Here is a 26,843-nt window from a genome sequence, read left to right as displayed (position 1 = left end):
GTTTCCCGCAGCACAGCACCTTGTTTCCTTTCCCGCAACACAGCAACTTGTTTCCTTTCCAGCAAAACAGCACCTTGTTTCCTTTCCTGCATCTCAGCACCTCTTTTCCCGCAACACAGCACCTAGTTTCCTTTCCCACAACACAGCACCTTGTTTCCTTTCCAGCAAAACAGCAACTTGTTTCATTTCCCGCAACACAGCAACTTGTTTCCTTTCCTGCATCTCAGCACCTCGTTTCCCGCAACACAGCACCTTGTTTCCAGCAACACAGCATACTGTTCCTATAGTGCAATAAATATTAAAGGTATTGTAAATAAATTGTAATGAATTTCATACGAATTTAATAAAACAGCATAACATTAATCAAAGTATCATTTTAAATATTCTGATTACAAAAACAACATTAATGGTTAAAGACAAACTAAAGTCAAGCTCTCCTGTCATCACAACAGAACTGTATTCTGAGTATCAGTGCGAGACGACAATCAGAAAAACAGCTCATGCAAGTGTCACTCCAGCGCAAGTGCATGAAAGCCCAGGCAGGACCCCGAATCGACAACAAAAGGAAAAACTGGCTTATTCACTTAGTTATTGATCAGACTCATTCACAGCGGTTGAGTCATGACCATCTCCCTGTCCTCATACTCGGATTCCCTCGGCAACAGAGCCTCTTTCCTGGCTCTGACACTCTTACAGGTAACGGCACATCTGACGTGGACGACTGCACCCGTTTGCTGGAGTCACATTCACCTTTTGCTCTCGGAGCGATATCGCAGAGAAGCAGGTGTCCGCCCATATGTTCAGATACTTTTGTAAGAATACCAGGGCCAGGCTGATCAGGAACACTGGCCTCGTTTGCCGGAGGATCAATGGGATTCATTGATCTGCGATGCGATGTACAGTATTGATCTGTGACTGCCACTCTAGCCCTCTTCGAGAAGGGCGAGATGAGAAGCGACATGAGAAAAAGTACAGGCAAATTACCAGTGATTTCATGGTTAGCGCCTTCACCAGGCTGCTACCACAGTTTCCACTGTAAACACCCCTGTGTTTTGCTTTACCCAGGGAAAGTGCTGTGTGCGTCAGGGCAGCGTTTGAAGCCTGATGGCAGGACACAAGGAAAAATCATGTAATCATTGTTTTAGAGCGTGAAAGAGTGGCAGCCTCTTGTTTCTGCTGACTGGATATCTGGCCACCTGGACACCTCTTTCTAAGCGAATGCCGGAGCGAAAGAGAGTCCGTTTCTAACACCCCCAGCTACAGGGGACCATGTGACCACCTCTTCCGGGAAGACTCTTTGGGATGCATTCCTCGCACTCGAAACCGCAGTGCTTGAAACCCCTTTCAACCACGGAATAATACATCAGGCGGGGAAAACGACTGCCCCCCTCCCCCCGATCTGTGTGGGATCAAAGCTTTATTCCGATGCCACTATCCCACAAGGGCCTTCGTTCCAGGAGAAATCGCGTGCCGTGGCTTCCTTAAAGCAGCACAGCTCTCCATGCTCCGCTCGGATAATAAGAGCCGGTTTGCCCCTGTTTCACTGTCAGACACCCGGCCCGCCCCTCTCCTCTCCCGGGAAGAACGGCCACGTGTTCCTGCCGCGCTCCTGCTTCCAGCACTGGGGGGGGGCGTGCAAGCCTCAACCCAGGAGGGATTGCAAGCACCCCCTTGGCTCGGCCCGGCTCTGGAAAAACCCCTCTGATCCCCCCCCCCCCCCCCCCGGGCAGAACCAGGATCCGATCTCTCCTCCACGCTGAAGAGAGTCCGTGCTTGTCTGCTCACCTTCCACCTGTCCCGCAGTAAATTCCTGAGTGCGCTGCACTGTAATTAGCTCCCAGACTGTCTAGGTAACGCGTGGCTGTGCTGTGCGAGCATGCTGGGGAGATCAGAGGACGGTTCTGTCATGTGGACCTCCTGCCCCCATGCCAAACAGTACTGAGGTATGATACGCCAGGGTAACACTGTGGGGAAAGCACCGGGGTGGACCGATTCCTTGTGACTGGCAGGTTCTTGCAGATCCACACACATCAAGCCCTGCAGCCTCTGAGCAATCAGCAACACAGCAGAGGTGGGCAGTTCTAAAGAAGAAGGAGCGAAGCAGCCGAGACGGGGGTCCCCAGTCTTGGCCCCGGAGGGCTGCAGCACCCGCAGGGTCTCTTCCAAGGAGCAGCAGCTGGAGAGCTGGGAGACGCTGTCAAAACTGGTCCAGTTAAGCCAGTAAAGAGCTCAGCTGTATAGAAAACCTATTGACTGACCGACTGTCCTGGGAGGAGGTCCAGTCTTGGTCCTGGGGGGTCAGTGCGTCTGCAGGGTGTCCAGTCCTGGTCCTGAGGGGGTCAGTGCGTCTGCAGGGTGTCCAGTCCTGGTCCTGGGGGGGTCAGTGTATCAGCAGGTTGTCCAGTCCTGGTCCTGAGGGGGTCAGTGTGTCTGCAGGTTTTCATTCCAACTAATTTCTTAATGAGCTCAATCAGCTCATTATTGGCTTAACGGGACAAATTTGACATCCCCTCCCAGGTCTTCAGGTCCTGCTGCTTGGAAGAGACCTGGAAAACCTCCAGACTCACTGAGCGGCCTGCTCCATCTGAACCACCAGCATCACCGAGACCCAGTCCTGGAGGGGTTCAGGACAGGCTGGCATCGCTCAGTGGGGTCCCCCCCGTAAGCAGGGGAAAACCCACAGTTGGGCAGCGGGCTCCAGACCCCTACTACTCTTTGTGTAAGGAAGCGACTACTGTTCTCATTCTGAAGCAAACCTCCCACTTCAAGCCTGAAACCTATCTGCTGCTTCCATAAACTGGCTACAAAGTTAGGAGCCGAAGAGCCCTTCAGGGCGAAGACTAACTTGAGCTGCTTGAACAAAAGCCCACATGACACGGCTGCTTTTCCCAGAGCGAAACTCGGACATGCCTGAACTACCTGGCTCTGGAGCGGAACGAGCCGGCCATCTCCCCGCACTCCATTCGCCCGCATGACTCGGCAAGTTATCCTCCACACAAGCAAAAAAAACTGCATTCTTGTATGCTTTTTTCAGTCATTCAACTGCCACATGTCTCCAAGCAGCACATTCATGGGCAGTGCTCAGTCGGGCAGGCGTGTTGTTGCAAGCCCCTCCCGTTCCTGTCAACCAATCCACAGAACGCACTTTCCAGGCACTTCAAGAAGCCGTGAAGATGGAAAACACCAGGAGAGTTACAACAGACAGGCTATTAGGCCCACCTAGATCTACAGTCTGCTGATCCCTCTCCTGAAGACCCACCTGAGCACACTGACATCTGTGGATCTACAATAGGCTGATCCTCTCTCATTTGACCCACCTGATCACATTGACACCTGGGGATCTACAGCCTGCTGATCCTCTCCCCATGACCCACCTGATCACATTGACACCTGGGGATCTACAGCCTGCTGATCCTCTCCCCATGACCCACCTGATCACATTGACACTTGGGGATCTACAGCCTGCTGATCCTCTCCCCATGACCCACCTGATCACATTGACACTTGGGGATCTACAGCCTGCCGATCCTCTCCCCATGACCCACCTGATCACATTGACACCTGGGGATCTACAGTCTGCTGATCCCCCTTCTGAAGACCCACCTGATCACACTGACACCTGCAGAGCCTATCATCCATTCACACAACTCCCACAATCTCTGTATCTTGCACTTATTTTACTTCTTACTGTTCCCATCGGCTCTAACTCTTTCGTTTTAAAAACTCCACACTATGTGTATATTACTCTACTCCATCAGGACAGCACACACACAAGAATACTCACAGGCCCTGGGCTATAGTACAGGTTACACTGCCTCAGAGACACGAAGTACACGCAGGCCCAGACACACACACACAGACTGCAAACAGAAGCTATACTATTAAGTAGTCCAAGGGTGGTGACAGACTGGCGTCTCGCCAGGGGAAAAGCCCGATAATTACAGCTCAGAGAAAATGACAGGTCTAGCGCGAGAAAGTAAATTCAATCGATTCCAAATAGTTCAAAACAAATGAGTTGGGAAGCACAACCTGAACACCTCCCACCTTTCTGCCAGAAGACTCCAGCCAGCTCCACCTGGGAGGAACTTGATCGACAGCTCTGGGTAAGGAGCCAGGCGGCCAGGCGGCACGCTTCATCAGAAGGAGATACGACACAGAGGTGAAATAATACTGGTGGCTGAGTCGCCAGTGCGCCAGGGCTGCTTTCAGATCACTCCAGGGAAGAGCCCATCCTCTCAGACAGGTCAGGGTGTGCTGATCCATTGAGACTCCCCCCCGCCATGTCCTGCCTCTGTGTGGTCCAAAACCAGCCTTCTTCACCTCTTTCTTATATTTCATTCTAAAGAGACTTGCTGCCTGTTCAATCAAGGGTCCTCAGTGATTTACTTTACAAAACCACCTGCTTAACCGACAGCAATTAAGTTGCTCCCGGTTTTTAGAAATCGGTAAACCCCGACTAGACTGGGATCTCCCTGGGATCCGAGCAGGAGACGCCCGGCTTAAAGCTTAAGGTGCTCAAGAGGAAGGTATTCATTTGATTGAGCCCAAACTGACACGTTCAGTGAACCCACACCGCCAACGCGGTCTTCATTTCGGGACAGCTGCCGTGTGCAAGCGCTCTGCTGCAACACCCTCAGCCAAGAACAGCTAAGCTGGCACCAGGGCACCTCCCAGAATTCCACGTGGGACGTGGGTGACCTCTGACCCCCCCCCGTAAACCAAGGAACCACCCGTCGGCCGGCCGGGATCACCTGTGCCTTCCTTGCTGCTGCTCTGATGCGCCCGCAGCTCCTCCGACTTGTAGAAGTCGATGCTGGCGTAGGTGTTGGGCACGGCGGCTGAGCCGCCTCCGTCCGCCACGAGGCCCGAAGAGTAGAGGCGGGAGGCCACCTGGGCGGAGGGGGCGGCCTCCAGGGTGGCATGGGGGCTGTCCTTGCTGGCGAGGTCCAGGTCGATGTAGTTGAGGCCTTGCTCCATGGAGGAAGAGGAGGAGGAGGAGGGGGGTGCCTGGGCGACGGGGACAGCGGGCGATCCGGGAATGGCGCACAGAGGGGCGGGCTCATTGGCGCCGTCGCAGGCGCCCCCTTTCCCCCAGACGCCGTCAAACGCGAGCCTCCGGGCTGCCGCCTGGGCGTGATCGGGGAAGAGGGAGAAGGAGGAGGAGGAGGAAGAGGAGGAAGGGGGCAGGGACTGGGTGGCCAGGAAGGTCTCGGAGCAGTGCCTCCTGCGGCCCTGGGGGTCAGCCCGGATCACCTTCGCCCCCTGGTCCGGGTTGGGGGTCGGCTTGGACAGGGGGAAGTCCAACCCGAGCCCCACGCTCGCCACGCCCCCCGGAGAGGCCGAGCGGGGGGACGGGGGCCCCAAGCTGAAGGCCATCTCGGTGTAATCCCCGAAGGTGGGCGACTCCTCGGGGACTGAGGCCCCGTGCTTGCCCCGGCCGGGCTCCTCGCTGGGCTCCAGGTCCGGCCGGTGCTCATCGAACGCCAGCGGGGCGGCGGCCGGGGTGGGGTAGCCGGGGAAGCCCAGCGGGGCCAGGAGGGGGCCCAGGTCCATGTTGACGTACTCGGAGGCGTGGGGCTCGGGCGAGCTGTGCCCGTGCAAGCTGCCCAGGCAGGAGCCGGGCCGCTGCTGGGGCCTGGCGGGGCCCGACGGGTGAGGTATCCCAGGCACCCCTCCTCCCCGGTACTCGATACTGACGTACTCCCCGGGGCTCTTCGGCTCGGGCGGCAGGGGCGCCTCCCGCACGCGGGGCAGGGTGTTGGCCTTGGAAACGTCCACGAACAGGCTGACCGGCCGGCTCCTGGGCTGCCCGGCCCGGCGCTGGGGCCCCTCTTTGGCGCGGGCGCCGCCCCCCACCTGGACGCCGCCCCCCCTCCCGTTGGGGCGCTCGTCTCCCTCCCCCAGGCTCTCGCTGCTGGCCGAGCTGGAGGAGTACGAGGAGGAGGAGAGCAGCCTGCCCTCCGGCCCCCGGTCCTGCGTCCTCCTCGGGGGGCCGGTCCCGTTGCTGAGCCCCCTCCCGCTGCCGCCGCCGCCGCTTGCCGACGGCCCCCGGCCCCCCCCCCCCGCTTCCCCGAAGCCGGCGGGGGGGTTGCTGGCGTGCTTGTAGGAGCGGGGCAGGGAGTAGTAGGAGTAGACCATCCTGGGCGGCGGCTCGGCCTGCGGCTCGCGCTCGGGCGGCGTGCTGCTGGCCGAGCGGCCGCTCAGCGGCGACATGTTCATGTAGTCGCTGCCGCCGCCCAGCCGCTGGTCCGGGGAGCAGCTGCTGTTGGGCGACATCATCATGTAGCCGTCGGAGGGGGAGGGCCGGGGGCCCTGGATCTGCTGGGGCGGGGAGACGCTGCTGTTGGGGGTCATGGCCATGTAGTCGTCCGGCTTCCCCGAGCCGGAGGCCGCCACGCCGGGGAGCATGGCCATGTACCCGTTGTCCGCGCCGTGCCCGCCCCCCGGCAGCTCCAGGTAGCTCCCTCCCGAGGAGCTGCGGCGCAGGGCGCAGGACTCCCGGCTCGCGCTCCTCGCCATCACGGCGTAGTCCTCCTCGGCCTCGTCCCCGGCCCTGGGCCCCCGCCGCGGGGCCGGCTTGTCCAGGGCCATGGGAGGCAGCGAGGCCCGCTTGCTCAGCAGCTGGCGCTCCGCCTCGCTCTCCCGGCTCGAGGAGCGCCGCAGCACCCTCCGGGCCTGCGGAGCCGCCGCCGCCGCGCGCCGCCCCATGGCGATGTAGTTGGAGGCGTCCTCACCGCCGCAGGGGTCGGAGGTCAGGGCCTGCGAGGAGAGGGGGGCCTGCTCCCCGGGACTGGAGCCGTACTCGTCCGAGGAGCCGTAGTCGCTGGGGGACCCCGAGACGGAGGCCCCCCGGGCGGCCCTGGGGTAGGCCCCCGCGCCCCCCCCGCCCTCCGAGCCGTGCCCGCTGCTGGAGGAGAGGCTGGGCGCCGGGGAGGGCGCGAGGGCGGACTTGGCCGGGCCGAGCGCGGTCTTGGCCGCCGGGGTGGCGGCGGCGGCGGCGGCGCGGGCCGATTTGGGCCGGAGCGTCGGCGTGACGGAGCCGGATCTGTCTGGACTGCCGCCGCCCGCGGGGGGGGCGTCCTCCTGGCCGGGGCGGGCGCCGTCGCTGGCGGTGCGTGCCCGGGGGAAGCCGTGCCTCGGGGTGGGCGAGGTGCTGGCGCTGCCGGCCCCCGGGGTCTCCGTGCGGGGCCGCCGGGCGAAGCCCACCTGGCTGGGCGGCGGGTGGGGGTGGTGCCGGCGGGAGGGCACGCTGATGGGGTGGGAGGCCGAGCAGCCGCCCCCGGCCCCCGCGCCTGCGCCCGCCGACGACTGGCTCTTGCTCCGCTGCCGGAACTCCTCGCTCAGGGCCTTCATGGCCTCCAGCAGGGTCTCGTGCATGTTCTGGGCCACCACCGAGTCCTCCACCTGCATCCAGAACTCCCCGGGCCCCGTCACGGCCGAGCGGCCCACCTCCACGAAGAAGAAGTTCTCCGAGTGGCCGCAGCGCCGCACGTTCATCAGCTGCAGCACCACGGCCGCCGCGTCCGAGTTGAGCTTGACGAAGTTGACCGTCTTGTCGGTCAGGCACAGCCGGTAGATGCCCACCAGGCTCTTGGACTGGCCCAAGCCCTTAGGCCACACTTTCACCTGCCACACCTCCTTGAAGGCCGGGCCGGGAGACAGCGCGCCGTACTCCGGGCTCTCCCCGAGAACCTTGCCTGGAAAACACAGCGGGAGGAACAGTCAGGGACAGGGAGGAGAGAGTTCACTCCCCAGCATTTGCTACCCTTTATTTCAGTCTGTTGATGTATGATTTTGCACAACTGATGTTGTTTTGCACATGGCCTGTTGTTGGATTGTTGTTTTGTTCTTTTTTGTACTACTGACCATCTGAGAGCTAGCTAAATAGCATTTCGTTATACCATATACCTGTGTACGAGTACAATGACAATAAACCGGGGCGGAGTGGTGGCTCCTTGGCTCAGGATCTGCGGCTGGAAGGTTGCCAGTTCAAATCCCGCAGCCGGCAGAGGAATCCTACTCCGTTGGGTTCCTGAGCAAGGCCCTTAACCCCAACTGCTCCAGGGGCGCCGTACAATGGCTGACCCTGCGCTCTGACCCCAAGCTTCTCTCTCCCTGTCTGTGTGTCTCATGGAGATTAAGCTGGGGTATGTGAAAAGATAATTCCTAATGCAAGAAATTGTACAGGGTTAATAAAGTGATTAACTTGAATTTGAGAGGAACAGACCTCTACTGTGATAAGAGCACCCATCGCAGACAAAAGAGCCAAAAACAGCCCCCTGTTCGCACGAGTGGTCTGCAACGCTTCAGAAACTCACTGCCTTTCTTCTCCTGCAAGGAAGAATGGGCAAGACGCAACGAACTGACAGGTCTTCCTGAGCGGAGGGGCTTTTTCCTGCCCGTTTTGGCTCCAAACATCCCAAACTGTTTGTTTTTTCACTTCTCTTCTGGGTTGTTTATTTTGAAGCTCACGCCGAGCAATGGGCACCCCATCGGCGGCGGCCTCGGGCGCCCCGTCTTTTTGAAAGGGCAAGGAACGTTCTCGGGACCCAGGTGTCGCGGGTTCGAGCCAGGTCAGGTCATGAACGAACCCCCCCCCCACCGAGAGAGCCAAATGACGGCCGCAGCTGCACTCACGAGCGCTGGGGTGGCCGAAGTCAGCTGATCGTTGAACTGGCTCAGTTACGCCATTAACCGCTCGGGCGCAAGCAGAAATAAGCACCGCGGCTGTCCCTGCCCGAGACCAGGATAAATCCTCAATTCCAAACGCCAGCAAACTGCCCCTCGGCCCCCCACAGCTGCACCACGCTGCCCATGCCGAGATCTGTCTCTCCTGCGCCCCCAAAGTCAAGACGGCCGCAAGCAACAGACTGGAATCTCCCCCTGGCTTCTTGGGGGAAAAAAACTACACAGCGGAGAGGCCACTTGTGCGATCGTACGGCTCTTCCGCAGGCCTGGAAGCTAGAGGCCTCTCTGGCCTGCAGCAGAAAGGACAGGGAGTGGACTTCATGCAGGAATGCTCAGGTCACGGAAGGACAAACAGTCCATCATCTCCCTTTGGCCCGAGATGACCATCTGGTGTCCTGCAGCTCCGATTTAGACTAATTCAATGAGATTTCCAATGACTTTTCCCTTCAAACGCATCTGAAGATGGGAGAAGCCCACGTCTTTCCCTTTCTTTCCAGAAAAGTCACCCCAGCAGATTTTCTCCGGCAGATTTTGGCTTTGACAGTAAAAACGGCAAGGGGGACGGAACTTAAAGCCGAGGGCACAAAGCGCTACTTTACACAAAGGGTGGTGGGGGAGTGGAATGGCGGGCTGTTGCTGAATCAGATTCCTCTGGGATCCCTTCAAGAAGCCCCAGGAGAAGATCCTCTGGATCAAACTGAGTGACTCAGGGATCTCCAATCTCTAAGCCTCCACCTTTGATCTGAAACTTCACGCACTCTGGAAAGTGCTACCATGAATGAGGTAAATCTGGGAACTAGATGTGAAAACACTAGAAAAACCGATCCTATATGCAGACTCTGCACTCTCAGAGCTCTGAGCCAGCCTCCAGGCACTCTTTAATAAGGGAAAAGTAAATAAAAGCATTATTTCTCTTTGCAGAATTGAGTGTACAGAACAGGCAATCAGAACCATATGTATACTACAGCACATGTACAAATTGAGGACAGTCTTCTTGGACAGGATTAGACTTGTGATCAGGCTGTAAAAATAGCCAGGCACGAAATAGGAAACTTGCATTTTATAAATCACTATTATTGTGTGTGTAGGAGCCAGAATGGCTTCTCTGTTCAAGCCTTGGTTACGGCATATCGAAAACATTCAGGGAAAAGAGGACCCACCATCTCACAGCATGCGGTGGGCGCATTCCTCAAACACAATTATATGGTAAAATGAGCTATTCTCCCGAAACTCTTGCCTTCAGAAAAAAATCTAACCACATACTAGATCTTGGAAACTTATATAAACTTCTAATATGTTCTTATGGACATATCTTAAGACAACTGACACAGTGTGGACCTAAGCCTTCGGTGTGATCGTCTGCATCAGGCCCTACACACATCACATAAGACTCTGGTGCTGCTAATGCACACAGCAGTGGTGTGTTTGAGCGTGCTCCACTTTGTGCCCCGTGATTTGCTGTGTTGCTGCAACACAGCAGGGTTTCTACGCCACCTTTACTGCAGTGAAGGACAAACAGTACATTATCACTTGGCCAGCAGTGACCATCTGGTGTCCAGCAGCTGCGATTTAGACCAATTTAAAGGGATTTCCAATGACTTTTCCCCTTTAAACGCACATGAAGATGGCAGGGGCCAACGGGAGAAACTGCTGGATGGTGTAAAACTTTTCTTTCCAATCTCCTGATTTCCAGCACCAGAAACTGCCGAAAGAGTGTGACCCACAAGCCATGCCCACTGGTTACATAATTAACTAATAACCCCAAATTGGCCAAATAATAGGATTACGCTGAACTCTTTAACGGTTTTCAGTCACCTAAATGCGTTTGGTGTCTTAAATCTGCGTTACATAACCTTCAGATCTCCAACTTTTGGAACAGATAAAAAAAAGAAAGAAAAAGTTCCGATCAAGTTTCGTTCAGGGATCGGTTAAGTAACGAGCTCAGCTGGAATTAAAGCCAGCAGGGCTTTCCAGGACTGGTCCGGGAAGCTGTTTCATCTCATCCAGCCAACGGCTTCGGCGTTTCCGAGCACCGAGCCCGGCGTACGAATGTAAACAACGACCAGCCTGTGGGGCAGAGTCACGGCGGTTCGGAGTGCGCAGGCGCAGCTGGCGGAGAAGGTCTGGGTGGCTCCTCTGAAGGGAGGCCAACACAAGGCAGATGACAGAGGGAGGAGAAGTTCCAGCAGGGAGCTGTGTCAGCATGCGCAGGCTGTAAAAGAACAGGCAAAGGGTTATTCCCAACCGAAACGTTTTGGCTGTGGAGCCTTCTTAAGGTGTCAAGAAGCCCCACAGCCGAAACAATGCGTCTCTGTTCTTCTCAGCTGGGAATGAACCTTCGCCTGTTCCTCCGAGAGAGGGAGCAGGTGGGATGTGACCGGAGGAATCGGGAGCAACTCAGATCGGAGCGCAGAGCTCGCCTGGGGCGGCCCGGACCGGAGGGGCCTCTCCAGTGCACAACGCCAACCCCGCCCAGGCGGAAACGACATGCCTGTACCAAACCGCACGCCCCGCTGGCTTCTGAGGGCCCGACGAGGGGAGAACCGCTCGGCCGAGCCCAGCCTCACACGCCAAGACCGCTGTACCGTGCCACCCTACCTCTCTGTTTTGTTGCTGTTTTTCTGCGTTTCCGTTTCTTCTCCTGCCTGCGCTACACCTCAGCAGCCCCTCAGCCTTGTGGCCACCTGAGCCGTTGTGTCTCGGGCAGAGGAGCTGACGGGGGCTGTACACCCACCCGCCCTCGCCTTCTCCAGGCTGCTCGGACATCGGCTGCTCGGGTCTGGGCTACAACGGAAACGCACGGGCTTCCTCGCTCTGGCTCCCTATGGAGTTCAGGGTAAACTTCAAATCCAGCCGCTCACCTTGAGGGACTCGAGCGGTTTTCTGGCTCCCGACTACATCGGCGAGCTGTTATCTCCCAGCACGCCCACGCGGCGCTGGTGCTCTTTGGACTCTGGCCTCGTTTCAGTTCTGGAAGCGAGCCTCTGAATGCTGGGAGACTGCTTCCTCTTCTGCTGCTGCCCAGGCTATCGAGCTCCCTGACCCTTTCAGTTACTGCCAGGCACTTCCCAATCCTGTCTCAGCACTCTTTTTGTTTTTTAAACACAAGCCTGAAAGTCTTGGGTTCAATCCCAGCCAGGGGTACCTTCTGGGTGGTGTCTGCATGCTCTTCCCTTTGACGTGTTGCTGTGCCAGGCTCCTGGTGAGACGTTTTTTTTTCTCCCTGGTCACAGGCATGCTGTCTAGGTTAAGTGACGTCTCTTAAAACTGTCTCCAATATACCATGTGTGTGTGATTGTGACAGAAGATCCTTATGACTTAAGAGGAATGAGCCAGGGAGGCAGCTACATGGGTGAACCTGGAGAGGAGCTTAAAAAAATGAGCGGAGAGCTGTGGGCTGTAGGTGCATATTTATACAGCATGTAGGAGTGCAGATGTGTGAGATTTTGACCTCCCCCTGAATCTGTTGAAACAACACCATATGTAGCGGTAATTTGCGTAATTTGGTAATTTGCAATTATTGACTCAATTAACAAAACAGCTTGAAACAGTGAAAACAAGAGGGCACTGCGGGACTGGGGAGACAGGAAGGCGGAGGAAAGCAGACAGACACCGAGGGCAGGAAGCCACGGAGGCCGGGGGCTCCAGTGGTCAAGGGCCAGCTGCGTCTCCCCCAGAGCGAGTCTCAGAACCTCTGTGCGCCCCAGCCCTTCAGACAGAACATCAGAGTCCCATTGTCAGTGAGCAGGCAATGGCAGGGACAGGCGTTACATCCGCCCCTCCCCGTCGCATGTCCGTGGAATAAGGCTTGAACGACAAGTCTCCAAGCAGGAGAGTGCACACCATTCCTTGAAGCTCAAGGCGTGTGCAGCGCACGCAGGCCAGGCCGACAGCCGAGCAGCGAGGATAACGTGGACAATCCGGTCACACGCCCTATCAGGCTACACACAGACCGGCACGCGGGTGCCCATTCCCCGCAGCAGCCAGGTGCCTCTAAATACCAGCTGGTGGCCAGCAAAACGCGCCTGTGTGGGTCAGCGGCCGGGCACGCACAGGAGACCGGCCAGCCCCCTCCTGACCCAAGGCCTGCAAATCCGTTCCCCGGGAGGAGTGACGACCATCACGGTCTGCAGCTGTAATGCGGGGAGCCCGAACGATAATCATTACTGAAACTAGCGCCTTGAGGAGGCAGTGAACACACAGACCTCCTGCCTCGGATTTACAGGAGAGGCCTCTGGCTGTCCAGCAGGAGCAGGGGATCTGAGACCCGACCTGCATCCTGACTGTTTTAGGAATTACCTTTTTTTTTTTTAAATCTAAAACACTCAGCGATTTGCTTGCATTACGTAAAAGCTGGACATCTGTGACAAACTAAGGAGAAGATAACATCACTTTATTGGCCCTATACAATTTCTTAAATTAGGAATTTGTCTTTTTGCATGCTCCAGCTTGCTCTCCACGAGACACACAGACAGGGAGAGAAGCTTGGGGTCAGAGCGCAGGGTCAGCCATTGTACAGCGCCCCTGGAGCAGTTGGGGTTAAGGGCCTTGCTCAGGGGCCCAATGGAGTAGGATTCCTCTGCCGGCTGTGGGATACGAACCGGCAACCTTCCAGCCACAGGCGCAGATCCTGAGCCACAGAGCCACCCCTCCGCCCCAAGGCTCTCCATAAAAAAAATATTTTTATCACTAATCTTTAGGTTCTGCTACAATCGGCTGTGTGTAGGGTGGGGGTTCCTAGATCAGGTCCTGTTTTTTTTCCCAGTCCATCATATTACTTAATTGTTTTTTATTGGAGATTTTAAAACCCTTCCAATAAATAGCAGTTAACAGCCTCCTTCATGTTCAAGAGCTCAAAACAATTTTAAAAAATCAAATTAATCCTATTACGTGGTTAATTAAGGGCACAGCGATGTCATGAGAGCTCAGCTCGTAGGAAAACCCAACAAGGAACCGGTGGGCTCCTGGAGCAGGACTGGGTGAACTGCACAGGCCAGGGATTCCCAACCCCGCTCCATGCAATCTCGAATCCGGCCGGCTTTCCAGGTCTCTGGCAGCTGCCACAGCGCTGCAGACCGGAGAAGGGTTAAAGTGATCCAATTAAGGCTTCACCAGACCAATTTATCCGTTTTCCACAGACTTCCGCTGCTGGAAGATTTACAGAACACCTGCTAGATTCCCCAATCTCGAGGACGGGAACCGGGAATTGCGGAGACTCTAAACCTGGGCTGCTACCCAGAAGGAGCACGATTCAGTGCAGCAGGCAGACGGCAGGATCCAGCCCCCCTTCCATATTCCGTCTTCATCAGGATCCTCTGCTTTGGTTCCAACTTATCTTCCTCAATTAACCCTGCTGATCTAATTATCAGCTGCAATAGGTCAGCAGCTATTTAATTTGCTCCTTGCACGGTCTTTTATTTTTAAAAGTCGATGCTCCTGAGGTATAAACTATTTTTTTCAGCCACGCTCATGCTTAATTTTTCTAGTTAATGAAACAGGCTAATTGAATTGTGAGGGATGGACTGGGAAGAAAAAAAGCCCTACAGCTCTTGGGAGTCATGGAAATCCCGATACGCCTTCACTGCACTGTACAGCTCCATCCATGGGCCAGCAACTCCGATCCCGGAGAGCCACAGTGCCTCCCGGTTTTCATTCCAGTTCTGCTTAATTCCAGGACTTAATTGGACCCAACAGTTGCTTAATTAGGAGGAGCTGACATGTCTGCTTACTGCATGCGGCAGAGCTGATGTCCGGGGGGATGCTTTTTGAAGTCGCACAGGTTACGCCAACTGGACAGGAAGTGCAAGTACAGTCCTCCATCCCCTTCCGCAATTTCAGAACACGGTACGCAAAGAAGAATGGACTTTGCAAGGAAGGATGCCGAAGCCATTTCCCCTAATTCCACAGCACCTCAGGCCAGCAGCATGCTGCTGACAGTCAGATGACGAAGATCAATCGAACACAACGCCCCTCAACAACAACCTCTGCAGTGATCCTCATTTACGTCATGTAACGTCAGTCACAGCAGAACTGCCAAAGACAGCCGGCTTAGAAAGGCTTTGCTATTCTATGGAAAAGCAAAACTATCAATTAAATAAAGGTCTTTGTTGAACAGAAGCTCATTGGAAACAAGGTGGAGAGCCAGCCTACACAGGACATCAGACTTGAGAGAGCCTTTTAGATGCAACAACAAATACATTTGTCAGCAAAATTGCATTTCTCAGCAGGATTATCGGTGGAATTTTTATTGGGGCAATAATTGTGCTGTGTACAGCTTCCCATAAATGCCAAACAAGGGATCCTGGCAGTCAGATCGACCATTTATTGCGATTGGGCCTGTGTCAAACACGGATTCCCTCCTCGTACGCCACTCCCAGCCTCCGAGGGTCGTGCTACAGCTTGGGACTCTGCGTCCCTGATCCAGAGTGGAGCTTTGTTTCACTACACTGGCTGTCCAGAACGTCAAGAAATCCCCTGGGGTTTTCATTGTGTTGATCCTGCATTTGCTCACATGATTTATTTGCTTTTGCACTCTGCTGATTGACACAGTGCTCAGAATGAATATGTAATTTACACCAACCCTGCGCCACAATACTGTTATGGGCTTGGTGCACACAGCTTCCCAGTTTTAAAACAGCCAGGCACACACTGCACCCCATTTTTTAAACAGACGCTGTTCACACAGCACCCCAATTTTCACATAGACCATGCATGCACAGCTCCCCAAACTTTCACACAAAGTGCACACAGAGCACCCCATTATACACCCAGACCTTGCACACACAGTGACCCAATATTCAAACACACCCTGTGCACACAGGACCCCTCTATTCCCACCGGCCCTGTGCACGCAACACCCCAATATCCGAACAGACCTTTCTCACACAGTGCCATATTTTTATTCCAAAGGCTCTATGCAGGAAGTCAGTAATACAGATCAACTGCTCATACCATCTGATTGGACAAAGCTCTAGTGGGCAAAAAGAGAACAAATCAATTGATCTCATTCTGCTCCAGTGATGCATTAATTCATTTCAATTTGGAGGCAATGCGTAAGCCTCTGCCCAGCACACCAAGTCTGGCTGGCCTGGAGCCAGCTGGCAGCGCCGAGCTCAACTGACACTCAGCTCCCAGCTGTAAAAGGTGAGCAGTTTCTTCTGCCGGCCTCCGGGCTTCTAACAGCATAAACAGCACGAAGGACCGCCGCCTAATTTGTAATGTAAAACACGGGAGAAATACCTGCGGACTTCGTCTTTGCCCGGAAGGGCGTGAGATGAAACAATGTGTTAAGAGACAAGTGTCTTTATCTCACCCAAGACTTTGGCATGTAAAAACCCTTTTTTACTAACAAAAGCATATCAAAAAGAGCAGCTACGGCTCAGGGTGGGACAGAGGGACTCATATGGCCTGGTCTTATGTACTAAGGTCTGCTCTGGACCTGGCTGTCCAGACAGGATAGGCCAGTGACCACAACCTGGATTAAGAAACTGGACACAGGCAGACCTGGCTGTCCAGAGAGGAGAGGCTCAGTGACCACAACCTGGATTAAGAAACTGGACACAGACAGACCTGGCTGTCCAGAGAGGATAGGCCAGTGACCACAACCTGGATTAAGAAACTGGACACAGGCAGACCTGGCTGTCCAGAGAGGAGAGGCTCAGTGACCACAACCTGGATTAAGAAACTGGACACAGACAGACCTGGCTCTCCAGAGAGGATAGGCCAGTGACCACAACCTGGATTAAGAAACTGGACACAGGCAGACCTGGCTGTCCAGAGAGGAGAGGCTCAGTGACCACAACCTGGATTAAGAAACTGGACACAGACAGACCTGGCTCTCCAGAGAGGATAGGCCAGTGACCACAACCTGGATTAAGAAACTGGACACAGGCAGACCTGGCTGTCCAGAGAGGACAGGCTCAGTGACCACAACCTGGATAAAGAAACTGGACACCGGCAGACCTGGCTGTCCAGAGAGGACAGGCTCAGTGACCACAGCCTGGACACAGGCAGACCTGGCTGTCCAGAGAGGACAGGACTCAGTGACCACAGCCTGGATGTGGAAAGACCTGGCTGCCCGGAGGCTGCCTGCAAGTAAAGGCAGAGATGGAGATGCACTTCCTACTGCACTGCAAGAAATACACACCTGCCAGAATCAGAAAAGCTTCCAGTCCTACAGTGGGAGGAACCTCAACACAGCTGCAGCCCAGTGTGTGATCTCCTGTCACAGCTTGAGCCACAGACAGTGCGCCTGTCTCATAATAACATTATGTCATTGTCCCGAAGGCTTGTAACCGTTCAGTAATTGCTATTGCATGAGCAACACTGTAATTCACTGGTCACGCCAATAAAGCTCTGTGAATCTGGATGGGTCAAAGAAAAGAGAGAGAAAATCCAAGATAAAGGCAGACAAGGATGGGTACCGTGAGAGATGAGCAACAGAGACTCATCAGCAATAATAAAACCATGTTCTGTCAGGCACCCATTAGAGAGGGGCGTCCCGGAGCCTTCTGCACACGAGCTGAAGGGCTGGAGCTGACGCAGGAGACAGTTGTGCAAAAACCAAAAGAACAACCCAAGGGGGATAAAGTGGGCATTTTAGATCTATTAAAACCTAAATCTGATCTTTCATGAATGATCAAACCCCCAGAAGCACAGCCCCTTATTACTGTATAGGGCACTGTCCAATCTGGAAAATACATGCTGATCAAAGTCTCCCCTCAATCAGGCCTAAAAGCTCAACAGGACAGGCTCTCATGAGGTTTTAATAAAGAGGTCCTTAAAAGACACCCCTTACAATGTCACACCCACAAACACACACTAAGGAAAATCACCTTATTGAGAACATGCATTTTTCTGAATCAGAGAAGCAACAGGCTTGTTAAAAAGTCTGTGATTGTCATACCACCTTCCACCTTCTCTGCTACCCTGCAGGACAAACTATTTATTAGGCACAAACCGAGACACTCCTTTGATTGCATTTTTTCATTTTCTGTCATCCCGTTTGCAGTCACTGGCTGTACCTTTCTTTCCTGACTGAGTGTGACATCCTCCTGCATCATAAAAAAGGTCACAAATGCTGGATAACTGATCTTAGGAGCTCATCCAGTTGTTTCTTGAAAGAAACCAGGATATCGGCTCCAACAACACAGCTGGGCAGCTTGCTCCAGACTCCCGCAACCCTTTGTGTAAAGAAGAGGGAAGCTCCTCAGCACCAGACAGGAGCGTTACAGCTCCTCCAGAACGTCTCTCATTGATGTCACAGGCGTCCCGGAAGTTGCAGGAAAGAGTCTTGAGCAACTAATCAACCGCAACTCCTCCCTTCCGCAGTGCAGCACTCGGCTAGACATGCCTGCCGCTTGGGGGGTCCTAGTGACACCCGACCCGGAGCGCGTGACACTGGGTCCAACTCTACATCTGAGCCCTGGATCTCGACCGGCACTCTGAGCGAGCGAGAGGGGACAGCTCGAGTCTCGGGGGCAGACAGCTGCTCCCTGAGTTTTCGTTACAGATGCGGTCATGTGCCTCCCAGCAGCCCTGCTCGCCCACTGTGGGTTGGAGTGATTAAGGGGGAACTGGGTGGCGCAGACGGGGGCGCAGGAGCTGAAGAGCTGGCAGCGGCCTGTCCTGCAGAGGGACAGTGGAGGCACCGCCATCAAACCTGACCCCCACAGCCATGCCATGACCAGCCACCAGCTGAGTGGCATGCCTGGCGTGCCCAGCACACCCAGTACACCTGGCACAACCAACAAGCCCGGTACACCTGGCACACCCACCCACCACACCCGACACCCCTAGCATGCCCGGCACACCCACCACACCCGACACCCCTGGCATGCCCGGCACACCCAGAACTATCAGCACAACCGGCACAGGACTCGTAATAATCCCAGAACCTGTGGAGTGGAATCCCCCTGTTCACACTGCCATGGCTGACAACCTCACACCACAGACAAAGGCAAAAAGACATTCTGCAGGGAAAGAAGGAAGGGGGAACAAGAGGCAGATTTGATTTTCTGATTTTTGGTGGAAATCGCTGCAGCCACAACCGTTCCTCTCCCGAGTTCTCCACCCCACCGAGACAGACCTCTTCCACATCCTGTGATCGGGGCATTGAGCTTTGCTTCTGATCCCGAAAGATCCAGCAAAAAAGGAGAAACTGTGCTTTTACTAAACTCAACATGCAGAAGGTGTCTTAATTTGAGATTGAGGAGAAATGAAAGCCGCACACAAACAACATTCAAGCTCCACCTGTACAGCACAGAACTGGGAAGAGCCATTCCCTAGATACGCTCCTGACGGAAAAAGAAGAGGCAGAAAGGGGACAAACGCAACAAAACAACACGAGATGAACTAAGAAAAGGTGGCACTTAATTTCTTTACAGCAAGAGGGGTGGGGGTCTGGAACAAGCCGCCCTGCAATGCTGTTGTTACCTCTCGTTTGTAACCTTCCTCAGGTTATTCTGACCTGTTCCAAGGCCTCCAGCCATAATGCATTAAGCAACATGGAAAAACCTAAAGCCCTTAATACTAAAACTAAAGAAGTACTTCCAAGACAGCAAGCTTGAGGATTTCAGTCAAAGGCTGCAATACGGATACAGCGCTGCAGTATAAACTCTGGATCAGAAATAAATAATACTATAAAACACTTTCACAGCGGTCACTCTCCTCCAGGAGTGTCTCACGGCACATAACACTGCCTTTTGGGGGAAAATTCAGGGATGTCAACTGGCTGTTTTTTTTTTTATAACCCTCTAAAAGGCGAAACCTGTTCTACTCCCTTCAGCGCAAAATCTCTCGCCAAGCTGGTTCTGCCACTCGCGCCAAACCTGAGGCGGCTCGGACTGCTGCGCCTGGGAGATCTTATCGGGCCCCCCGCGATAAGAGACAGGTGGGCGGCTTCGGGCCGTCCCAGAGACAGGCGTCGCCCGCGGACCTGGAGCTTAACTCACATTGACCCCTCCCCCTCCCCCCTGCTCCCACTGCAGAAAGGGCTGTGAAATCCAGCACCTCCCACTTCTGCAGACAGATTCGGGGACTCTGGATAAGCAGTACAACAAGAGTGGTGGGGAGGGGGACCCAAGATCCAGCGAACCAGATCAGACCAAACACATCGGACCCCCCCCACCCCAGCGGAATCATTCGCTTTCACGCCCTGACCGGGTCAGAAGAACGAGCACCTCTGCAGTCAACCCCTCCGATCTGTTCCGGCCCCCTCACACAACACACAACACACAACACACAACACACAACACACAACACACAACACACACCACACAACACACAACACACAACACACAACACACAACACACACCACACACCACACACCACACACCACACACCACACACCACACACCACACACAACCCGGGCGCCTCTTCCCCAGGAGTGCTTCTGCAGCACAAGGGGGTTTGCACAGCGCGGCCGGACAACCCCCCGAGAGGAAAGATCCAGAGTCCGCAGCCGGGTTAAGGTCACTGTAGTTACGGGGACAGAACCCGAGTTTAATACTGAAGTCAGCTGCCTGGTGAAGGAGACAGAGTCCACAGCTAATACCGGAGTCAACGTCTTGTTCAAGGGGAAAATGTGGCCTATTTAATATCTTTACAGCCATCTGCTGACTACTACGATTGATGACGTCCGGCTTTCTTAAGCATGGGAAAGTCATGGTGAATAGAGGTTTGTGTGCTGGTTTCCGTGCCGTGTCTGTCACAACCTCAGGTTCTCCAGCGCTGTTGTATTTCGAAGGGCATCGGAGTTTCTGTTTGCAGAACTGAGCCGATACCGCAAGTCCCTCTACTTTTTTTCCACTAAACCAATAGGATGGCTGTGCTGGGGTGTCTGAGGTTTTTTTTTTTGGGGGGGGGGGGGGGAGTTCTGTCTGCCAGGAAGAAAGCAGCAAACCACAAAGATCCATATGGATGAGAAAACAAAGGCGGCGGCTCCCGTTTCTGAGGATTAATCAGCTTTATAGACACACAGCTTCAGTCACTGATCAACCATCCACCAAGATCTCTAACCCTTATCCCTTGTTCGGTTTTCATCCTGGGGAAATGTGGTCACCCCAGTGGTGGGACCCTCCTTCCATTAACCCACCGTCCTCAAACAGCAGAGACATGTGCTGAACTAGAGGCTCCTGGGAGCACCGCCCTCCACAGCTCCAGCCACCCGGGTACCTGCCGATATTCATCCCCGTTCCTAACCCCTTGATCCAGTACAGGAGTGCGGAGTCTATCCCGGAAAGCAATGAGCACAGGGCGGGGTACACCCTGGACAGGACGCCAGTCCGTCACAGGGCACACACACTCACACCGGGGCCAAGCTTCCCAGAAGCCCCTGAACCAAGCGTGATGAGATACGGTGCTACTCAACGGTCAGTCTGACTTATCACCTCCCAGGAGACACTGGGGTGCCAGCAGCAGGCTCGCCAACACCCCCAACAGCTGCCTCTTCAGCTGTTCCCCCCGACCGCTGCAGGGCCACTCTGTGAACAGTCCCTCACACACACACACACACACACACACACACACAGTCAAAACAGGACTCCCCCAAGAACACTGTTCTGCTCACATGTCTCACTGCTCACAGCTGTGAGACCTCTGGGACACCAGAGTACTGTGAGCGTCTCCAAATGCCCCCTCATTCACTCCCTCCTGCCCCCCCCCCCTCCGATGCAAAGAGACTGAGGGTGCTATCCAGATGTCACGCATGCCAATCGAATTTGGGGACCCCCAAGTCTTTAAAATAAACACTCTTTTCCGAATTGGCTTCCCACGAACGCTTTGCGTGTTATATACGTGGGGGCTCCGTGTTTCGGGTATTTTTTGCGTGCCGCTCCCCCCTCGCTCTGCTTGGGTCCCCTCAACACTTCCACGATTTGCCCCCCCCCCCCGCTCCCGGCTCGGAGGTGTGGAAGTCGTCGTTGTTGTTGTTGAAATGTTCTGGGTACTGGGCGAGGTGAGGAGAGGGGAGACGCTTTGATAAAGGCGGCTGTTTTCTTTTCATCACGATCTCCGGGAGCTTGCGCAGCTTCTCCGCTCCGGCTTTCTCGCCCTGAGGCCTCCGGCGACCGACCGAGACCGGGCACGCTCTGCCCCCGAGAAACTGCGCCTTTTCGTCCGGGCTGGCCCCGTTAGTGCTTCGCTGCACCGCCCGCGGCTGTGTCGCCCATGCACGGCCGCGCACAGAGCTGAACACGGGAGTGAAAACGAGACCGCAGATCAGACAGCGTTCGCACTGGGTCTGCACCCTAAACACCAAAACGGCCCGTCAGCATGTGAGGTGTACAAGCCAGCTCCTGCTAGCCCCCGCCGGCTTAGTGAGACCCGTACAGCCCCCGACCGCACGTCCTCACGCGGGGCCGAGGGTGTTTTCCCGTCAGAAGCACGCAAAGGCACCGGCAGCAGAGCCGGTCGCTCCCAGACCGAGTGCCCCTACGTAAGGTTACAATGCACACGCCGTAGGCTCGCTTGCACACACTGCACACGCTTCAATATGCACAACATGCACCGACTCTCCCAGACTGCAGTGGACACCGCGTCAACTACAACTGTGCGGTTTTGTCATCCCCCTCCCCATTACCACACGACCCGGGCAACGCACATAGCACAACACTCTCCCCACTCTTTGGGGTGGGGGTGGTGTTTTTGCCCTTGTTATGTAATACACAGGAGGTCCCATCCTGACAGCATATGCATGCGTTCTGTCGCGACAAAATAACACACACACACGCGCGTCTACGTTGTGGGCAGCTAAAAATACAGAATCCTTGTAACTCTCCTGCAGGCGTGTGCGGGATCTTCGAGCAAATCCTTTCAGAATCGCCCCTCTGCACAACTCTGCACGACCGGCGCTTCGGCTACCGGCGTCGCACGCGTTAACACATGCAAGGGAGCTCGTCTCGCGTTTCACTGCGGCGCGCCGCAGAACTGTCGCCGCCAAAGACACGCCGACCAGCGGCTCGCTTACTCTTGCACTGCAGCTCGACCATGGCCTGGTACCAGTCGCCCTGGTCCGCCTCGCTCTCCGCCGCTATGGAGAAACTCTCCTCCCGCGTGTACACCACGATCAAGTGCTTGTTCTTGGCGTCGGCTCTCTTGTTGATATTGAAGCATGTCTCCAGATTCAAGACTTTTTTGGGGTTGGCGGTCTTGCCCCGGAATTTCTTCTCGTTCTCGTAGTACTCCAAGCGGGCCGGACCGCGCTCCGAGGCCGCTCGGAGCACGAAGTAGCGCTTGTGCATGGATTTCTGTTTCCGGAGATAGCCGCATTTTCTCACGTCCTCGTAATACGGTTCGGGAGATTGGTTCTCCATCGGCGTTTCCCTTCTTGTCCTGTTTTTTCTCTTCTTCTCCTCGCCCCGTGTTTGCAGTCAATCCCGTTGAAGAGGCTGCTACACACACTCTCTCTCTCTTTCTGCCTCCAGCTGCGATCTGCTTGTTTTCTTGCCTTTTTTTTTAAGGCAGAGATTGTTCGCCTTTTAATTTTTTAAAAGGCCGCTCCGGACCATCCACACGGGCGCGCGTTCACCCACATGCTAGGCAGGAGCGCTCGCTGTGCTGTAAAGTCTTACTCTGCTACTTCAGCCGCTCCGAGCCCGCCGGTCCCTCCCTCCCGTGCTGTTGTGAAGTTGTGCTCCAGACATGTCGCTGTGTCGAAGAGAGACAGCCCGCATAGGCACCGCGTTGGTAGCGCGCCGTGCCGTTCAGTCCAGTCCAGCGAGCCCAGAAGTTAATAGGTCCACCTACTGAAAACACACGGAGAGGGTGGAGAGGAGAGGCGGGGAGGAGAGAGGAGGAGGGGGGGGGCGATGCTGACACGTGTATTTGCAAGCTTGTTGTGCAAACTGTAAACCCTCAAAGATCTGGGGTGATAATATTTTCGTTTACACAACACGACACACACGGGGAAAAAAAAGTTCCAGCTCTTTGTTATCTTCCCAAACACACATGTTGTTTTTTTTTAAAAAAATTGCTGAGTAGCAGCACACGCGCGTGTTACTCAATAGTTTTCAGCACATTCCCCTTCTTCGATATACGAGCGTTTCACCATAGCCTTTAAACTACGTTTTTTTTTTTAGTTTTAGGAAAACACTTCTCGCTTGCGTTAAAAATCCATTAACTCGTAAGATTAGCCGGTGCACTAAAAACATGCCGATCTAAACACGAACGCCAGCACAAACTATCACCCGAAAAAGGCTCCTCTGCTGAAACATTGTTTTCCTTCTCCTTTCAGCGTGGAATAAACCTTTACTTCTTCCCTCACAGAAACTAATACTTGCAGGAGTTTAAAATCACCCGTCTAGCGTATTGACCGTTTAAAAACATCGATTCAGAAGTTGTTTGGGAACTTGCTTTCAGACTTTTCTTCGTATCGCAAATTCACCCTGATAATTCTGTCAAGATACTGTTTAAACACAAGTGATCATGGCCTCGGGTGCAGCACTTGGTGCTTAAACGGCTCGTCTGACGGGCTTTAAGAGAACAAACTGTTCCGGGAGAGAAGCCCCCCGCTCTACGCGAACGCCTCAGAGCTCCTAGGTCAAGCAGCGCGTGGCCAACGTTTTAAAACATAAATCAAAACGTATTTATTAAAAAAAAACGTGCATAAATTGCTTTAACTCTAAATTCGCAGACTTGAGGATGCTATATGTCTTGCCTTATAATTTATTTAAAAAACTCGTTTATACGTTTCGTCTTTTAGAAATAGTGTGGGTTGTGCACTGCTGCCTCGCGGCGTGGGAGGAGGGGGTTTCGAGCCCTTTCCTCCGTGTCACTGTCGCGAGCCTGTGTGAGCGAGTGTCGGGGGGGTGGCGGTCGTGTCGGGGTGATTTTACTGGTTTGGGGTTCGGGGTTGCGACCGGGCGCGCGGGGTGCAGCGAGCGCTTTTCATTGGACGAGCAAGCCGAGCTCTGCAAAAGGAGGCTGCCTCCCCTCTGGGTCCTAAGACCGCCGAGTATCTGCCCAGACTCTCTTGGCTTGTGTTCAGAAATCGGATCAGGGCAGGGTCAATTGGGGGTCTCCATCGCTAGTGGTAAAATTACCTCTTATGCACCATGATTACGGCTTAAAACTAACGATGCACCAAACGCAAAAATGTTTTATTTGTCCACTGACTTAGAGCAGGGGTGTCCAGTCCCGGTCCTGGGGGGGGGTCAGTGTGTCTGCATGATTTCAAGTCTTAATGAACTCAAACAGCACAATATGAGCGTATTGGCAGCAATTTAATAGCTTCTCACAGCTGTTCTGACTTGACCTGGAAACCTTCAGAAATACAGGCTTGGACAGCCCTGCTTTAAAGAGACCAGGAGAGACTGCAGACACACTGACCCCTCCAGGACCAGGACTGGACAGCCCTGCTTTAAAGAGACCAGGAGAGACTGCAGACACACTGACCCCTCCAGGACCAGGACTGGACAGCCCTGCTTTAAAGAGACCAGGAGAGACTGCAGACACACTGACCCCTCCAGGACAAGGACTGGACAGCCCTGCTTTAAAGAGACCAGGAGACACTGCAGACACACTGACCCGTCCAGGACCAGGACTGGACAGCCCTGCTTTAAAAAGACCAGGAGAGACTGCAGACACACTGACCCTTCCAGGACCAGGACTGGACAGCCCTGCTTTAAAGAGACCTGGAGAGACTGCAGACACACTGACCCCTCCAGGACCAGGACTGGACAGCCCTGCTTTAAAGAGACCAGGAGACACTGCAGACACACTGACCCGTCCAGGACCAGGACTGGACAGCCCTGCTTTAAAAAGACCAGGAGAGACTGCAGACACACTGACCCTTCCAGGACCAGGACTGGACAGCCCTGCTTTAAAGAGACCTGGAGAGACTGCAGACACACTGACCCCTCCAGGACCAGGACTGGACAGCCCTGCTTTAAAGAGACCAGGAGACACTGCAGACACACTGACCCGTCCAGGACCAGGACTGGACAGCCCTGCTTTAAAAAGACCAGGAGAGACTGCAGACACACTGACCCTTCCAGGACCAGGACTGGACAGCCCTGCTTTAAAGAGACCTGGAGAGACTGCAGACACACTGACCCCTCCAGGACCAGGACTGGACAGCCCTGCTTTAAAGAGACCAGGAGACACTGCAGACACACTGACCCCTCCAAGACCCAGACTGGACAGCCCTGCTTTAAAGAGACCTGGAGAGACTGCAGACACACTGACCCCTCCAGGACCAGGACTGGATGGCTCTGACCTAGATTTATTAAGTGGCCCCAGTTCAGCCAGGCCTCTACCTGAAAACACACAAGTGAAACAATAATTGTTTGCAAAATGGAAGCTGTTGGATAAATATCACTAAAATATATTTGCTATATGGAAAAAAAAACTTGAATATACTGTGTTCAGGTGCAGGGTTAGATCCTGATCAGCCACTTTAATCCTCTTGTGAAACAGTGGTGATACGGACTGGTGCAGTGTCCAGGCTGGAACACAGATCTGCACCTGGAGTGAACATCGACGTGCTCTGAGGAGGAAAGAGCGAAGCAGCCGAGACAGGGGGCCCCCAGTCTTGGCCCCGGAGGGCTGCAGTACCCGCAGGGTCTCTTCCAAGGAGCAGCAGCTGGAGAGCTTGGAGACGCTGTCAAAACCAGGTTGAACCAGGTTGTAAAGAGCTCAGCTGGATGGAAAACCTTTTGACTGACCGTCCGTCCTGGGGGTTCAGTGTGTCTGCAGGGTGTCCAGTCCTGGGGGGTTCAGTGTCTCTGCAGGTTGTCCAGTCCTGGTCCTGGGGGGGTCAGTGTCTCTGCAGGGTGTCCAGTCCTGGTCCTGGGGGGTCAGTGTGTCTACAGTGTGTCCAGTCCTGGTCCTGGGGGGGGTCAGTGTGTCTGCAGGGTGTCCAGTCCCGGTCCTGGGGGGGTCAGTGTGTCTGCAGGGTGTCCAGTCCCGGTCCTGGGGGGGTCAGTGTATCTGCAGGGTGTCCAGTCCTGGTCCTGGGGGGGTCAGTTTGTCTGCAGGGTGTCCAGTCCTGGGGGGTTCAGTGTCTCTGCAGGGTGTCCAGTCCCGGTCCTGGGGGGGTCAGTGTGTCTGCAGGGTGTCCAGTCCTGGTCCTGGGGGGAGGGTCAGTGTGTCTGCAGGGTATCCAGTCCTGGTCCTGGGGGGGTCAGTGTGTCTGCAGGGTGTCCAGTCCTGGGG

General features: G+C 54.8%; 1 protein-coding gene across 2 annotated transcripts in view; it reads right to left on the bottom strand.

Annotated features, from left to right (window-relative positions):
* The window catches only part of LOC148672477 (insulin receptor substrate 1), a 47,847-nt gene extending 23,755 nt beyond the window's left edge, over positions 1–24,092 (bottom strand). Inside the window, exons 1-2 of one of the 2 annotated variants that reach the window (XM_088628235.1) lie at positions 22,657–24,092; positions 4,752–7,697 (exon numbers count right to left, since the gene is read on the bottom strand). In XM_088628235.1, coding sequence (XP_088484361.1) covers positions 4,752–7,697; positions 22,657–23,002 — 3,292 coding nt within the window. In that variant the 5' untranslated portion in view covers positions 23,003–24,092. Of the gene's footprint in view, positions 1–4,751; positions 7,698–8,227; positions 10,867–22,656 lie in introns of those variants that run through there. The other variant, XM_088628236.1, reaches the window with a different exon arrangement.
* Between the last annotated feature and the right edge of the window lie 2,751 nt (positions 24,093–26,843).

Source organism: Lepisosteus platostomus, chromosome 4 (assembly GCF_059453375.1).
Source record: "Lepisosteus platostomus isolate fLepPlt1 chromosome 4, fLepPlt1.hap1, whole genome shotgun sequence".
Classification (NCBI taxonomy): domain Eukaryota; kingdom Metazoa; phylum Chordata; class Actinopteri; order Semionotiformes; family Lepisosteidae; genus Lepisosteus; species Lepisosteus platostomus.
The sequence above is the reverse complement of the archived record's forward strand: the minus strand, read 5'-3'. Positions and strand labels throughout refer to the sequence as shown.